This window comes from Chenopodium quinoa, unplaced genomic scaffold (genome assembly GCF_001683475.1).
Source record: "Chenopodium quinoa cultivar QQ74 unplaced genomic scaffold, ASM168347v1, whole genome shotgun sequence".
In the NCBI taxonomy this organism is placed as follows: domain Eukaryota; kingdom Viridiplantae; phylum Streptophyta; class Magnoliopsida; order Caryophyllales; family Amaranthaceae; genus Chenopodium; species Chenopodium quinoa.
In genome coordinates this window covers 1814265-1831542 of record NW_018743206.1, presented here as the reverse complement: position 1 = coordinate 1831542, position 17278 = coordinate 1814265, and the positions used below count along the sequence as shown (strand labels likewise).

General features: G+C 44.3%; 1 protein-coding gene across 1 annotated transcript; it reads left to right on the top strand.

The window, feature by feature from the left end:
• Nucleotides 1–271: 271 nt before the first annotated feature.
• LOC110734050 (calcium/calmodulin-regulated receptor-like kinase 1) lies at nt 272–16718 on the top strand. The gene is made up of 6 exons (XM_021914110.1): nt 272–1220; nt 1846–1999; nt 2172–2298; nt 15267–15352; nt 15452–15523; nt 16698–16718. The coding sequence occupies exons 1-6, from the start codon at nt 1057–1059 to the stop codon at nt 16716–16718; spliced, it is 624 nt and encodes a 207-aa protein (XP_021769802.1). The 5' UTR covers nt 272–1056.
• The last annotated feature ends 560 nt before the right edge of the window (nt 16719–17278 follow it).

Genomic DNA, 17278 nt, shown 5'->3' with positions numbered 1-17278 from the left:
GTCTCTAAGGTTAGATGCTTATTTTTCTTTAATCATCTAATATTAATTTTGACAATCTAGTGTTAATCATGTATTTAATTGTTAGTATATACTCAATTTAGGGTTATTCGAAGTTGGAAAATTGAACTATTGGTTATACAAAGTCGAAGAATTTAACGTAATTTTTGGAGTCTAGTTTGATAATTGAGTCAATTTTTGTTTCTAATTTGTGAATTTTAGTTTATTTATTTTATTTTATAGGAAAAACACATATTCACAAATTCTGGGGGTGGGGGAATGGTTTCAGGGGTACAGTTTCGAGTCTACGGCGGTTTTGGGTCAGGGAAAGGGGTGGGAGTTTCTGATGGGAAAAGGGATGAGAGTTAGGGTGGTTTCGGGTTAAGGAAATCAAGTTTTGGGCGGTTTCGTTCGTGGGGCTGGGGAGGGGGGTCTATTGCGCTTATGTGGCTTTGGAAGGAGGGTGGTTTTGGTGGTGGTGCAGGGGGAGGGGGTGGCTGTCGGGGCTGGGTTGGGGAGTGGTTGTTGGGCTGAAACGCAGTCAAGAGATAGACAGGAGAATAGGGTTTTGGGAGGGTTGAAGGTGAAGAATGTTGTTAGTGGGGAGGTTAAGGATGTGCAGGTTTCTTATTTTTCGGTGTTTATAGAGACATAAAGAGCAATGATATAAATCGAAATGATGACCGGATTACGGAATTCACATTGTGGATTTGTGGTACAATCGTATAAGTGTTGTGATATGTTTTGTTGATGATGTTATCAAGGAGATGATTTGTGTGTTAGCTGCTACTACATTGACAGTGAGCTCAATGCTTATGCCATATCTTCTGCTCAGGTCAACTGCTTAGCTTGCTTATCTATTTTTATACAACTATTGTACGAATACACAAAGGAAGTACGAAATTATGTTGAGTACGTTTGATAATTCGGTTCCATGGAAAGTCGAAAAACCTTTAAACTGTTGCCATGCTTCGGTGATTGTAAGTTGTAATTGCTCTGTGTAAATGGATCATTTGGTAAAAAAAAAAAAAAAAAAAAAAAAAAAAAAAAGTTGTTTGGATGAACTATTTTAATGTTAATTTGTTTTATGGAATGAGCGTTACCCTTGGCCCTGAATCTCCAAGACGATACAGAAAAAGTGTCAGTGGGATGTCTTTGTGGCTTGACGGCTTTAAGAGAAGTAATGTTGTTTCTGCATCTGGTATACTTGAGTTTGCTTACAGGTTTGCTTTCCGAAATTTATTTAAGTTTTTAGTGACAATGTTAAAATTATTCCGTTGAGACATTAAAAATAAGGAATTGGCAATCCTCTTTATGTGATCATAGGGACAAAACCGAATTGGGTAGTGAAGATGAGAAATCTTATCAGTCCGATTAGTGCCATTTTTATAGATTGATCAATGGATTTTGTAAATGTTGCTAACAAATCAATTATGTTTCATAACTTGATGCTTGAATCTTGGTGTTAGATTTTATTACATATATGCTGCTGTTTTGATTCTTTGTAATTTACGTGAGAATCGTAAAAGGAGGTATTAATTGCTTTCTTATGGTAATAAATAATTGTCGTAGCAGACCTCATTACAGCTTATAATGTCATATTACTGTGTTTAGCTGGTGTCATTGCTTTGCTAAGAATGTATAATTCAAGTATAATTTACATCTTAATATGATTTTTGGTCTCAGTATCTCAAGTGCTCTCTTTCTCCACCCTCTTTGTCAATCTATCCTTGTTGGAGAGTAATTTCTTGTAGATTCAAATCATGGTGAAACTACTGATATGAACAGAACTCTGATTGCACTTTACTTGATGACTATAAGAGTATAAGCTGGCTACTTCTTTTCCAGGGATTTGCAGAAGGCGACTCAGAATTTCACAACATTGGTTGGCCAAGGTGCATATGGTCCTGTGTACAAAGCTCATATGTCAACTGGTGAAATAGTTGCTGTGAAGGTGCTGGCAACTGATTCAAAGCAAGGGGAGCGAGAATTTGAAACAGAGGTAATGCCATATTTTAATCAGTGCAGCTTCTTAGCGGCAATATAATCTATACCAAGGTTCATCCTTAGATGCCTTGTGTGGTAGACAAGTTGTTGTCTCTTTTTATGCTGTATTTATTGTGCTGATTGATTCTTGATCTCACCTTCTTTTATTGCATGCTCTTGTTTCTCAGGTTAAGCTGTTAGGAAGGTTGCATCACAGGAACCTCTTGAATTTTCTTGGATATTGTACAGAGAAGGGAAAAAACATGCTTATATATGCGTATATGAGCAATGGCAACCTAGCTTCCCATTTATACAGTAAGTGAACAAATTATATCTTCAGCATTTATGCGAGCCTAGGTTAATGTATAAATAAGAGTGTTCTATCCCTTCTAGGTGTCATTGCAATGATATGAAATAATCAGATTTAACCAACTTTTTTTCCAGGAAAATTAATTACTGTGCATGTAAATGGATACATTGAGATATGTTGAAAAGTTACGATATTTGATATTCATCTGTGGATTGACTGACGAACATCAATGATTAAACTACCTTGCAAGCCTAGTTTTGTGAACCTTTCTTACGTTGGAGCCTGCAAATTGACAAGTTTCCTCCATTTTCAGCTTAAGTGATCCCATTGCAAGGATAATTGCCATTGGGGCTTCCATGCATGCAACTATGCAAGCTTAATTAGGAAGAGGTTCTTATGAGAAAAGTGGCTCTATAGGAAGTTCTTGTCGCTTGAACTTCTTGTTCAGCATCCCTAATTGGTATCCTCCTGTTCAGACCAGTGACACCAGTCCCATTAACAAAATCTATAGTTGTCTGAATAAGATTTTGTTTCCCTTATCATCTATTAATCAAACTTTGATTTTTCCTTTTCTCATGATCTTCTAGAGCGTAATTTTTATTGCTATTCGCGAGAAGTGATGGAGGGTAGTATCCGAATTGGGTTAAAATTTGTTGTGAAATAGAACTACAGGACTTGAATTACAATCTTGGGTTGATTATTCCAGTTTTAGGTGAGCTGTGATTAGGGGATTTTGCTCCCACCAATCGGAATGCGCCACGTGGGCCAATCAGGTCCTGCCAAGTGTCCCTCAGTTGGAACTGTCAGGGCTTGCCACGTGGCACCCGCTTATTCGTCCACCTTGGACCTATTATGTCATGACACGTGGCATACTCCATGCCTAATCAGCCCAAGGTTAACCTAAACCTAGGATTGGCACGCTTCTCAAAGACTATAAATACTTAATTAATCCTCATTAAAGGGGATTAAGCAATTAAACACTCTCACCTAGAGAGACCCAATCAATTTAATTTCCGCATTAATTACTCCTCAAACAAGTACTAACTTGAACGTTGGAGGCGGAGCTCCCACCACCAGGAGTCTCCGTTGTTTTGCAGGTACAAGCGTCCGGTTCCAGTCTCGGAATTGTAACTCTCCCGCAGTACATCAGAAAACCCCGAAACATTTGGCGCCGTCTGTGGGGAGAGTACTTCTGAGATGGCATCCACGTTTGTACCGACTCCTGAAGAGAGACGTCCCCTGGACGACCCTCTAGTTCAGTCGGACCACGATACTGAGAATGAATTTGAAGTTGAAGCTCACACAGCTTCATACGGGACCCTAAGGGCCCGACGTACCCGTCATACCGAAAGGAGGGAACGGGAACATCTTCATACAGGAAGCGAGCCAGCAGGCGCACCGCCTGTTCGGCAACAACCGACTGCTGGGTCTACTCCCATCACAAGGAGTGAACTCATGACCTTCATGAGGGACTTCAAGGGAGAAATTCAAGAGTTGATCAACAAGAAGCCGCCTGCTCTGGACAAGGAGCAGTCGGCTAAGAAACCCTCCACTTCACAGAAGAGAAAGCCAGTTCAAGGGCGAGAGGCGACTCCTCATCCTAAATCTAGGAAGCGGGAGCCGTTTGCCCTTGATTTCACAAAATACCGTTTTCCTACTCCAGGAACTAGGAAACCTGTTCGTCATATTCAGGCGGACGGGTCTAGGAAAACATTCACAGACGCTCGGCTACTGCTAGAGCAGAAGAAGAGTGACCGATTGTCAGAGTCGTCCTCTACTTCAAACTTCCAAGACTGTCTGCGAAATACCTCGATGAGGCATACTCAGTCGTATCATGAGAGTCAGTCAGGCGGCACCTCCCGTCAGTCCGGCTTTCATAGCGACCAGGCGGTACCAAACTTACCGTTTGTACCGCAACAACAGTATTTTTTACAGCCACCTCCGTTTGGTGGACATGCAGCAAAAAATGTCCAACCTATGGACTGGCAGCTACGGTTGCTTAAACTTGGTGAACAGCCGTCGGCCTTCTCCAAGGAAATTACTGAAGCCGCTCAGCCGGCCAAAGTGAAAAATGTATTAGTAGGCGCCTATGACGGCACTACTAACCCAGAAGACCATCTGATGGCATTCACCAACCTGATGTACCTTCAAGGGTTGGATGATCCCACTTGGTGCAAGTGTTTCCCAGCGACTCTCAAAGGAATCGCACAACAATGGTTCGGCAACCTACCGACTGGTTGTGTAAATAACTTCAGGACTCTTGCTTACTTATTCACCTCCAACTTCGCCATGAACATCCCTGCGAAGAAGACGACCCTTGATTTAGGAACAATTCAGCAGGGCGAGAAGGAGGGGCTTCGTTCTTACATCAGGCGGTTTAACCTGATGAGAATACAGATTCAAGGGTTACCGGATGAAGTAGCCTATACTGACTTTTTCAGAGGTCTCAAAGACGGGTCGACCTTCAAATTTGATTTGGTCCGAAAGAGGGTGGCGACTCTTCAAGAGGCCTTGATTGAAGCGGAAGCCTATATACAGGCGACTGATCTTTGTAGTACGGGAAAACAGTCGGACGGGAAAAGGTTCGACAAAAGAGAAGGACGACAGAAACAGTCGTCAAACAAAGACGAGAAAAGAAAAGAGGTCTAGGCGGCTGATTCCTCTAAACAGCCGGCCCAGAAAAAGAAAAAAGAATTCAAACCATACTCCCCAAAGTATGCGTTTAACAAGGATAGCCAGTTTATCCTAAAGGAAATCAAGGGACGGATCTCTATTGAGAAGCCGGTCCCCATGAAGGGTTCTGCAAACAACCGGAACCAAGAAAAGTTATGTGCTTATCAGGAAGATGTTGGTCATCACACCAATGAATGCATCAGTCTCATGCGGTATCTGGACCGCCTGGCTGAGCAAGGTGATCTTGACACTTATGTCAAGAAATCTACGGGGAACACTTCCTCGAAAAAGCAGTCGGCCAAAAAGAATCAACAGGCCGACAACTCCGATACATATGATGCAGTCGTCTACACCATTGCAGGCGGCTTCTCAGGAGGCGGCCCCACTATTAGGGGCAACAAACACAATATCAGGCGGTTAGATGTAAATTTCGTTCACCAAGAACGGCCCTCCAAATATTCATTTCCTGAGATTGTCATCACTGAAGAAGATCTAGGAGGGGTAAGAGGGCCGCATGACGACCCTATCGTTATTGAATGTAAAGTGGCCAACCAGAGAGTTGGCCGAATCCTCATAGATACCAGAAGCTCCTCAGATCTCATCAGTAGCAAATGTCTGTCAAAACTAAAATATCAGACTGATTGCATACATCCGGCATCCCACCCTTTAGTAGGGTTTGGAGGAGGAGGAGTCCACCCAGTGGGACGAGTGGATTTACCCATCCGCCTGGGCGAAAAAGGGGAAGGATGACACATGGTAGTCCGGTTCCTGGTAGTAAAAGAACTCTTGGCCTACAACATGATTATGGGACGATCAACCCTGAATAATTCCAAGGCTGTTATAATCCCATCTCTTATGTTGCTCAAGTTTGAGAGGGATAATGGAACAGTCGGGTCCCTAAGGGGAGATCAGAGGATGGCCCGAGAGTGCTATCTCTCGGATGTCAAGCCCACTGTTATGGCCACTGGGTCGAGTGGTGGAAAAATAGACCTTGAAAATGTCAAGGAGAGTGCGCCTGTTCAAAAAGCAGGCGGCAAGAAGAGAAAGGCATCCCAGACAGGGGCCGCACGAAAAGACAGAAAATAGCAATCATTGGCAGAGGAGCGGTCGGATGAATTCCGCCCTCAGCCGGCTGGTGAGCATACGGACTTGATCTTAGACGACTCACGTCCTGAGCGAACAGTCAAAGTTTGGACGGCTGCTCTAAGGGACCTGGGTGACGACTTTCACAAACTATTGAAAGAATACAAGGACATCTTTGCATTCGAAGTCCATGAAATGCCAGGCATTAGTCCTGATCTGGCGGTACATAAACTGGCCGTGGATCCAAAAAAGAAGCCGGTACGGCAGAAGAAGCAGAACCATAGCGAAGAAAGAAGTCAGGCGGCAGCCGCCGAAGTTAAAAAATTACTTGATGCAGGGTTCATTCGGCAATGTCACTTCCTAGACTGGGTTGCAAATGTGGTGCTTGTTAAAAAGCCGAATGGCACCTGGCAAATGTGTGTAGACTACAAAGACTTAAATAAGGCGTGCCCCAAAGACAGTTACCCTCTGCCTAAAATTGATAACCTGGTCGATTCAACAGTCGGCCATGCTTTGATGAGCTTTATGGACGCCTACTCTGGTTTCCATCAAATTCCTTTATGGAAGAAAGATCAGGAGAAGACGGCCTTCGTCACTGATCAGGGGTTATACTGTTACACGGTCATGCCGTTTGGTCTTAAGAATGCCCCGACCATTTTCCAGCGAATGATAAACACTGTGTTCTTTGATCAAATTGGGAGAAATGTCGAGGCATATATTGATGATATGATTGTCAAGTCTAAACTTCAGAAAGATCATTTGTCGGACCTCCGAGAAACTTTCGCCACACTCAGGAGGCACCATGTCATGCTCAATCCCAAGAAATGTGTCTTTGGAGTTGAGTCTGGGAAATTTCTCGGATTCCTTATCAATCAGAGAGGAATAGAGGCAAACCCTGAGAAGGTGCAGGCGGTCATTGACATGCAGTCGCCTCGTACCATCCGAGAGGTTCAGAAGTTAACAGGTTGTCTGGCGGCCTAGGGAAGATTTCTAAGCCGATCAGGCGACAAATGCCTATACTTTTTCCAGGCAATTAAGAAAAAGGCAAGGTTTGAATGGGGGCCGGATGCTGAGGCCGCCTTCCAGAAATTGAAAGTTCACTTGCATTCCTTGCCGAGGCTGGTCAGCCCTTTTCCCAAAGAAGTACTCTACATGTACCTGGCCGTCTCTAATCATGCGTTAAGCGCTGTTATCCTTGCTGAAAGAGACGGCTGTCAGCTCCCGGTCTACTTTGTCAGTCATGTACTGAAAAATGCCGAGTTGAGGTATCCCTTAGTGGAGAAATTTGGTCTTGCACTCTTCATGGCTGTTAAAAAATTGAAGCCCTACTTTTTGGCACATGCAGTCGTCGTGTATACAGACAAACCTATCAAGCAGCCACTGACCATCATGGAGTCGTCAGGCCGAATGATCAAATGGGCCATAGAAATTCAGAGCCTCGAAGTTACTTTCGAGCCTAGAAAAGCAGTGAAGGGGCAAGCCTTTGCTGACTTTATTGTTGAGATGACTCGTCCTCCGGACTCTCAAGTTGCAGACCAAGTCTGGAAGGTATATGTGGACGGAAGCTCTACTTCAAATGGTTGTGGAGCAGGCGTCATATGTCAGTCGCCAGAGGGCGACAGGTACAAGTATGCTCTACGCTTCAGTTTTCAGGTCTCAAACAATGAGGCAGAATATGAAGCTTTACTAGCCGAAATCTGCATGTGCAAGGCGGCAGGGGCAAGAAAAATAGATGCTTGTTCCGATTCACAATTGATAGTGAGTCAGTACAATGGCAAATACGAAGCAACCCATCGGGCCATGATCAAGTATTTACAGGCGGTCCGACAAGCAGTCGGCTCCCTTGAGGATTTCCATCTGACCCAAGTGCCGCGATCAGAAAACAACCAGGCGGATGCACTGTCAAAATTAGCATCATCCGCCTCCTCTGATACTCCTCGAACTGTTTTTTGGGAAGTAATGGAGAGGAGAAGCATTGAGGAATAACCTATTGGAATCTTAGACAGAAGCTCAACCTGGATGGATCCAATCAGGGCATATCTGACAAACGGTACCCTGCCGGATGATCATCAACAGGCGGCAGCACTGAAAAAACGAGCCACCAGTTTTGAAATAATAAAGGGAGAACTTCACAAAAGGGGGTACCTTCAACCCTTCTTAAAGTGTGTTACTCCAGAAAAGGGGCGAGAGATACTGGACGATCTTCACTCTGGTTACTGTGCTTCCCATATAGGCGGTAGGAAGCTTGCTCAACGGGCAAGGCGGCAGGGCTACTTTTGGCCTACTTTAGAAGCGGATGCAATGGAGATGGTGAAAAAATGTGACAAGTGCCAAAGGTTTGGCAAGCTAATTCACCGTCCGGCTACTAACCTCACTACCATTCATAGCCCACTACCGTTTGCTAAGTGGGGCATGGATATTCTGGGTCCATATGCGCCTCCTACAGGCGGAAGGAGGTACATACTTGTTGCCGTCGACTACTTCACTAAATGGGTAGAGGCGGAGGCTGTAAAGGGAATCAAGACGAAGGATGTAATTTCATTCATTTGGAAAAATGTCATCACTCGGTTCGGGGTTCCCATGTCTATGGTTTTTGATAATGGTCCCCAATTTGAGACGCTTGTTCTCAAAAGCTGGTTGGGTGACCAAGGAATTGCACACTACTTTGCATCTGTTGGCCGTCCACAAGCAAACGGCCAGGTAGAAGCCTTTAATAAAATCATCTCAGACGGTCTCAAGAAAAAGATTGAACGAGCAGGCGGCCTATGGGCGGATGAATTACCACATGTACTCTAGGCCATTAGGACGACTGAAAAAGGGGCGACTGGAGAAACTCCATTCCTCCTAACTTATGGTGCGGAAGCTGTTCTTCCAATAGAACACTACGAGCCGACTCTTCGAGTAATGCTATATGACGAAGAGGCAAACTAGGAAGCCATGCGCCTGGCATTAGACTCACTTCCTGAAAGGAGGGGCAATGCTGTCTTGCGCCATGAAATTTACCGCCTGAGAATGACTAGATCATACAACAAAAAAGTACACAGGCGTCCACTCAAAGTGGGGGACTTTGTACTTAGAAAAATGGAAGCAGTTGGTAGGGCTAATGAGTCTGGCAAACTAACTCCCAACTGATAAGGACCCTACCGAATCTGTGAAGAGGTCAGGGACGGTACCTACCGTCTGGGAACACCAGACGGACAACCGTTGCCTCGAACTTGGAATGTGGATAATCTTAAGAAATATTTCTTTTGAATGATGTAAATAGTCAAGGGCTACTTAATAAAAGTTTGCATACTTAATATTCAATTTTGTACTAAGAAGGGCACGCCTACTAACAAACAGTCGGCTACTCTCCACACTTAGTTTTTATTCTTACTTAAGAGGGGCATGCCGCCTATACATTTACAGTCGGCTACTCTCCATTGAGTATTTTACTCTATCTTCAGAGGGGCATGCCGTCTGTACCTTTACAGTCGGCTACTCTTCATTGAGTATTTTACTCTATCTTCAGAGGGGCATGCCGCCTGTACCTTTACAGTCGGCTACTCTCCATTGAGTATTTTACTCTATCTTCATAGGGGCATGTCGACTGTACCTTTACAGTCGGCTACTCTCCATTGAGTATTTTACTCTATCTTCAGAGGGGCATGCCGTCTGTACCTTTACAGTCGGCTACTCTCCATTGAGTATTTTACTCTATCTTCAGAGGGGCACGCCGGCTGTACCTTTACAGTCGGCTACTCTCCATTGAGTATTTTACTCTATCTTAAGAGGGGCATGCCGTCTGTACCTTTACAGTCGGCTACTCTCCATTGAGTATTTTACTCTATCACCATAGGGGCATGTCGTCTGGACATATAGTCGGCTACTCTCCATAGAAGAGGGCCGACTGGTTCCAAACACACAGCCACCCCCCTTATACTTAACTAAAAATGATCAGGGCCTGGCCGACCCTGTGCCTAAACAAGCGGCTACCCTCCTTTTAATTAGCACCTACGTTCACCAAGAACTAACCAAGGCCACAGGCCGAATGATCAGACCAGGCGCCAAGCCAACTGATCAAATCTTCAAAACTAATACGACCTGTCCCAACATCATAGAAGGCGTCCGGCGGCATCCCTCCGGATGAAATTCATCGCAGAGAGCAGCTCCCTTTTGGGTGGAACATTGCTCTATAAACTAATTACACGGAACCTATACGACTGTCCCCAAGGGCAACCACGTAGCCGTTTTTGAGACAAGGATAACTCTATCACTAACCAAACCAGTGGTAGCAGTTGACATCTGAGTCAGATGACCGTCTGTATTACTCGGGATAAATGCAGGGGGTACCTCTTGAGTTAATAGCCAACAAACATTGGCGAATCAAAAGGTTCAGTCGGCCTCCGCCGCCTGGTACCTTTACTACTCAAGCAGGAGTGACGGCGACTGAGTAACACCAAAGTTACCTCATAGTCACTCTCTCAAACTTAGTATGGAGCCTAAAAGGTATGAGTCGTCCGCCTGTTTTTAGAAAACAGGGGCTCTCAACCACTACTCCTGCTAGGTTAACAACCTATGAGTTAAAAGCCAACAAACATTGGCGAATAAAGGGGAACAACCGGTACCCACCGCTTGATACCTCTACTACTCAGATACTTGGCGACTAGGTAACAATCATGTTTACTTGGTCAAACCATTTTCCTACTTGGTTAATTTTAAAAATGACAGGACAGCCTGCCTAAAGGGGATCCAGTCTTTAAAATGGTTCGAATACCGATTGGATAAATGGCCGACTGATCGTCTAGCGTGGAAACAGACAACCAGTCGTCCAGGGGCATAGGCGGCGTGACTAACTATTCGTACCTGTCTGCAACTATTGGCCATGTAAAACAGTCGGTATAGTGTACAATTGGATATCAGAATATTCAATACTTGAACAAATTTGAAGCAAAACAAAAAATTCATTAAAAAGAAGCCGGTCATCAAAGACCGGCAAAATATTCAGAGCCCCGGCCCCCTGGCCGGGTAAATACAAAACAAACGGCACGCAGGCCGTGACAAGAAGACATAAAGCTTAAGAAGGGGGCAGATCTTCAATATTAGCAGCTGCCGCCTGGTCAGCACTCTTCTTGCTAGACTCGGCTTCAGCTGCATCCTTCTTTGATGCATTACCCCCAAACGGCACAAGCGCCACTACCGGCTGCTCCTCCTCCTCCAACGCTTCCTCCAACGCCTCTTCCTCAGCAGCCGCCAGGATCTCTTGATTATATGTTTCAGAACACTGGCGGTACGTTTTTTCCCATGAGGCAAAGTCGGCATTAGGGAAGAGGCGGCCCCAAGTCATGCGCTGGATTTGAGCAGAGTCTTCCATCATCTCCCGGACCAGCTCTTTCTTTTCTTGCTCGACCTTTTCCGAGAGCTCCTGAGTAAGATTCTTCTCCTGGGTCACCAGGCGTACCTTTACGCTCGCCAAGGATTTCTCCAAGGTTTCGTATGAGGACATCTTTTGGCGAAGAGGTCTCAGCTCGGTCTTGAGGTTGTTGATGGTCGCCTCCAGCTCGCTATTCCTCTTCTGGGCCGCCTCTAACTGAGCCCGGATAGCGGCGGTAGCCTGCGCCTGATAATAAAGAATATCAATGGTCAGAACTTCATTTTGGGCAATTTGAAACATTGTCTTATCACAGTCAGAGGCGGTTATAGCTTTTGCAGCCTTTACCTCTTTGTTCTTCCGGTCAAGCGGCTTGCGAAGGCGGTTCACTCGGAGCAGGGCCTAAGTAAAAAGGGGAACAGGCGTTTGTTTCCAAACAAAAAAGAAAACAGGCGTCCTGGAATTCAAATACTCAAAAATATGCTAAGTATACCTCAGCAAGGACCCCTGCAATCCCGTCTAGGTCAAGGGTGCCGACACCCTGACCGTTTCTCTTTCAGCTGGAGGAACTACCTTGATCATAGACTTGTCCACCTCGACCAAGTCAGGCTCCTAAGGGCCGGCTGCATCAAGCATAAACAAACGGATTAGACCTAGTAAAAAAGGGAGCAAGTCTAAAATTTACAAGGACAACTTCATACTTCTAGGCGGCCCAGCTGGAGTTTTAGAAGAAGTGGCCGGCTGTTTCTCAGCCGCCGCATGTTTCCTGGCAGAACCAGGAGAGCTCGCAACAGTCGTCCTCCGGGCCTTGAGGTCCGGCTGTTGGGAAGAAGAAGCTCTTGGAGCGCCCGTCTAAAAAAGAAGAAGTCAGTATATGCATAAACACAACTCCAAAAAGAGGGTGAAAGGTTCGAAGCCCACCAAGGGTGCCCCCTTGTTGGGGGAGTCGGTTGAAGAATGTTGCATGATCGAGGCCCGCAACATGGCCGCCGTAGTCTTGGAGGCGGTAATTTTGCTCATAGCGTCCGCTGCAAAAACAAATAGCAAAGTTAATAAGTCATAACAAGAAATGCATGGAACAACAGAGTATTCGACAGGCCGGCTACCTCTTGAGCACCGACTGCTGAGGCCACACGCGGCCAAAAAGTACTCGTCGTAGAGCCATTTGAAGTTCGGGACGCAGTGCAGGGGTACTTGCTCTCGTACCCCTGAAGTAGAGTTCACCTTCGCCTCCACTTTGAAGAGTCCTTTATCTAGGATCTCTTTCTTAGCCTTGGGGGGAACAGGCGACATGCTGCGGCCGCCTGCAAGAAGGGGCGGATTCCTGTTCCACCTGTTGAAGCGCTTGTTCAGCTCTGTGTCTGAACTCTCAATGATGAGGAAGGTGCTCCGCCAGTCCTTCCATTTGTTTGCTTTACCTCTCGCCATGAGGTAGCCCCTGTGGCTCGTCATTTGATACCAGCCGGTACCGCCTGCCTTAGGGGTCCGGCTGAGGTAGTTCATGTGGGCGAAAGCCTCAAAGCTCGGCTCCACCCCGTGCAATTCGCACCCGGCCACATAGCCGAGTACGTTGACCCAGGAGTTCGGGGCTAACTGTCATAACCCCAACTCATACCCATCCAAGATCCGCTGAACAGCCGGATGTAGTGGGAAGCGCAGCCCAGCCTTGATGGCCGCCTCGTAGCAGCCAAGGCAGGCTCTATCATAACTTGTACCAGCCGGCCAGACGACTGTGTCTTTTGGATCCGGCACAAACACTAAAAAGTCGGGGCCCATTGTGTGGTTTGCGATAAAGCTCTCAACTTTCTCTTGCATGGTCGTGATCCGGCCCCGAGGTACCGTGCAGTAGTAGGGGGTATTTTGCTCTCGGTAAGAGGCGGATGGCTCCGCCCAATCGTCCCCCTTCTCAACTGCGTGAGAAAGCCTCGCCTCTTGCAGGCGACTGTTTTTCTCTTCTGTGTCCAGAGAAGCATGGCCAGAAGAGCTAGACTCGGAATCGTCCTCTAACGAGTCCGAAGAGGACGACTCCTCCCCTCTCCCGGAGGGGCCCGCCTCCTCTCCTTTAAAAGGAGCAGGAGAGAATGTATAATTGTCAACTATAAAATGGGAAGGGGTCACTTTGACTCCTCCCTCAGAACTGCCGGCTTTCAAGCCGCTTTGTTTCACTTCCACATCTGGCGCCTGGTCAGATGTTTCACTAATCGGCACCCTGTGGGAGGAGCCGTCTGAGTTTGAGATCCTGGCAGTCTTTTTTGTTCTGGCCATCATGCTCTGCATAGACACAGATACAGTCCGACTTTGTATAAAGGGCAAAGATGGGTCCGGAAAAGGGCAGGCGGCACTCCTAGTTCTAGATTCAGTCGTCCCCGGTGACCGGCTGATCACTAACCTAGGTCGTGTCGTGTGCTTCCGTGGTGCCATTTCAAAAAAGAATAAAAAGAAAATTAAGAGTAAGAGGTCTGAAAATCCTTTGCAATCGGCTTGTCAGAGCAGGCGGTAGGCAGAAAGGGTCCAAAATGTCAGAGCAAGTTCAGGGGTCCGAATGTTCTCTCAAAAAGTTCTCAAGTGTGAAAATGACTGAAGTCAACACTCCCTTATATAGGCGAAGTGAGAAGGCGAAGGGTCACTTCCAGAATTCATAATTTGGGCGGGAGAATCTCTCGGCCTTTCGCCGAGTGACACTTGTAGCAGGCCGTCACCTGTTACAGTGCGACACCTGTCACAGGTAACACGTGACAAGTCACGTGCCACCTGTGAGGGGCAAATGATTAGGGGATTTTGCTCCCACCAATCGGAATGCGCCTCGTGGGCCAATCAGGTCCTGCCAAGTGTCCCTCAGTTGGAACTGTCAGGGCTTGCCACGTGGCACCCGCTTATTCGTCCACCTTGGACTTATTATGTCATGAAACGTGGCATACTCCATGCCTAATGGAGAAACCGGCCACCCAGGCCCAACTTTCGAGGAAAGCCCAATCAGCCCAAGGTTAACCTAAACCTAGGATTGGCACGCTTCTCAAAGACTATAAATACTTAATTAATCCTCATTAAAGGGGATTAAGCAATTAAACACTCTCACCTAGAGAGACCCAATCACTTTAATTTCCGCATTAATTATTCCTCAAACAAGTACTAACTTGATCGTTGGAGGCGGAGCTCCCACCACCAGGAGTCTCCGTTGTTTTGCAGGTACAGGCATCCGGTTCCAATCTCGGAATTGTAACTCTCCCGCAGGACATCAGAAAACCCCGAAACAAGCTGTATCTTAGAATTTTACTACAATAAAATAGATTCTATGAATGCTCATTTGGACCCTTTTCTTTTGATTTTAGCATGGTGGCATTTTGAGGTATTTGGGGAACTAAATTCTCTGCTTTGCAACTTATATACTGTTATAGTTGGACGATAAACTGAATGAATTGTAGTAGCTTAATAATAAGTTTGGGGAATGCTTTGGGTCTGATATTCCTGTTTGTCTGTCATATGGTTGGTTCCTTTTGGCAATAGGACATTAATAAAAAACCTCTATTTTGGCATTAAATCATCAAAAATACATATAAGTAGGCATTCATGTTGATTTATAATAGGTTGATGAATAATATATGTTTCCAGGTTCTCCTTCAGGAATTTGAGTGCATTAAATTTTAACCTGCCTGACCTGACTCGTGCTTCTACTATATATATATGTAGTATGAAATTTGGTGTTATGCTCCCTTAATCTTTCTGATGGAATTTCTTAAAACACATGTTGCACAGTGTTTATATAGATTAGATTAATGTTGTGCAGATAAGATCCACGCTTTCTTTCTTACATTGTCATAAGGTAACCAATAATATACAGGGTTCATGATATTCATTTTCTTTCTCCAGATGAAAAGATGGAACCATTGAGCTGGACACGAAGGGTTCATATAGCATTGGATGTCGCAAGAGGCTTGGAGTATCTTCATGACGGGGTAATTTATTTATTCTATCTATTGAGTGGGGTTTAGATAAGCGAAAACCTACTTATTTTTTTTGTTGTTTTCAATCTGATTTCTTCCTTCTGCTTTCAGGCAGTTCCTCCTGTGATACATCGTGACATTAAATCTTCCAACATTTTGTTGGATCAGTCAATGAAAGCTAGGGTATGTACATTGTTATCACTTCCCAACAGCTTTGACATTTTATTTTGCTTGTGATGTCCTTAGGATTTAAGGGCTTGGGAGTTGGGACTTGATGCTTCCTTTTGATTAAAGGATTTGATATTGGGGTTCCATGTGTTTATGGCTAATTATATGCATTTATTTTTCCAGATTTAGTTATCCCTGGATCATTTTGGCATTAGTTATAGTCGGACCAATTTTGTTGCAAAACTCTGAATAGAAGTTAAGTTGTATTGTGCACAAAAGTTGAATCAAGTGTTATAAGCTCATCCTCAAGAACAAGAACTAGGAATTAAGTGTAAGTGTTCTATAGGACTACTAATATATCAGAGTAATCGCATAGACCTCTGAATACTGCGCTTTTAAAAAGGATCATTTAAGATGCATGAGTTTTTTTTCTTTTCATTTCTTAAGCAATTAGTTAGAGAGTTTATTAATAATGCATAACTGAAAATTTCAACAAAATTTCATTCACAATAACATCAAAAGTTATAGCATTTACCATGAAATTTGCGCTATTATTATGAAGACATAACTGCTATATTGACTCAGTATATCATGTAATATACAGCTTTGATTGCGAGCTTTTCTTCCAGTTCAATATTACTGTTGTCTTCAACTCAGCATCAAAACCAGTAAAATAATCCCAAGAGCCAACACTTTTAAAGGACAGGTACTTGATTCTTTCAGGATGATTCCTTCAGGATGGTGTGCAGATTCACCTTTTTCTAACACACACCAGGATCTCTTTTCTTGCTTTAAATTGTTGGCATTACAAGTAGTAGGATCCTGTGACCACTATTCTGTCTGGCATGTATGCTCAGCTCTAGTGTTGATGGGTGTTCCTATTAAGGGTCACATTTCAGCTCTAATATTTGTATCTTGCCTGAATCGTTATATACTACTAGCATCAATGTATGGTATTATTCAGGATTGTTGAGTCTAGAGGCCTGTAATAGTTAACATTGAGCACTCACAAGTCACAAACCAGCCCGTATCTACTAGAGTTAGAAATGAGTTTCAGATATTTACAAGATTTGGTAGCTAATGGCTCAATTTATAAAAATAGAGAATTTTTAGATTCTTTTGATTTATGCCTGATGTTTATTTGTATTGATACAGGTAAATGTGCACTAACGGAATTATCATGCTGCAGTTAACTCTAGAGTTAGCTTGAATCCTTCCCCTACAATGGATATCAATGCTGCCATTGGCAATGAGGACACCAGCTTGGGTGGGGAAATGGCATTTGATACTACAAAGACAAACACCATTGCCACCAATGTCACTGTGCTCTGCTTTGCATCAGTTTTGCATTCTTGCCGCCCTTGAAGTCCTGAGTTCTATTAGTTTTTGTATACTATCAGACAACATATGTTAGTGTTTATATGTCCAAAAATATATATGTTAGTGTTTATATGTCCATTTTTTTTTAGTTTTTTAAAGTGTAATATTACAAGTTATTGAGGCAAATATATGTGTTTTATGTATATTATGATTATATATAAGTATTTGGTACAATTTAAGTGAAAAAAATGCAAAAAAAAAAAAAAAACAAAAAAAAAATTTAATTTTTTGGGGCACTTTTGCCACCGAGTCAGTGTGAAAACCGGTGGGAAATGTTATGGTTTTGCCACCGGTTCACTTGAAAACCGGTGGGAAAAGTCCTCCAGCTATAAGATAAATCACATGTTTTTGCCACCGGTTCACTCCAAAACCAGTGGGAAAAGTGGTTTT

Bases quoted from the DNA above. Each gene is read 5' to 3' on its own strand.
- LOC110734050 (XM_021914110.1), top strand. From the start codon at position 1,057: ATGAACTATTTTAATGTTAATTTGTTTTATGGAATGAGCGTTACCCTT. The intron at 15,353-15,451 runs GTAATTTATTTA...TTCTGCTTTCAG, and splicing joins TGGAGTATCTTCATGACGGG to GCAGTTCCTCCTGTGATACA. The intron at 15,524-16,697 runs GTATGTACATTG...ATCATGCTGCAG, and splicing joins ATCAGTCAATGAAAGCTAGG to TTAACTCTAGAGTTAGCTTG.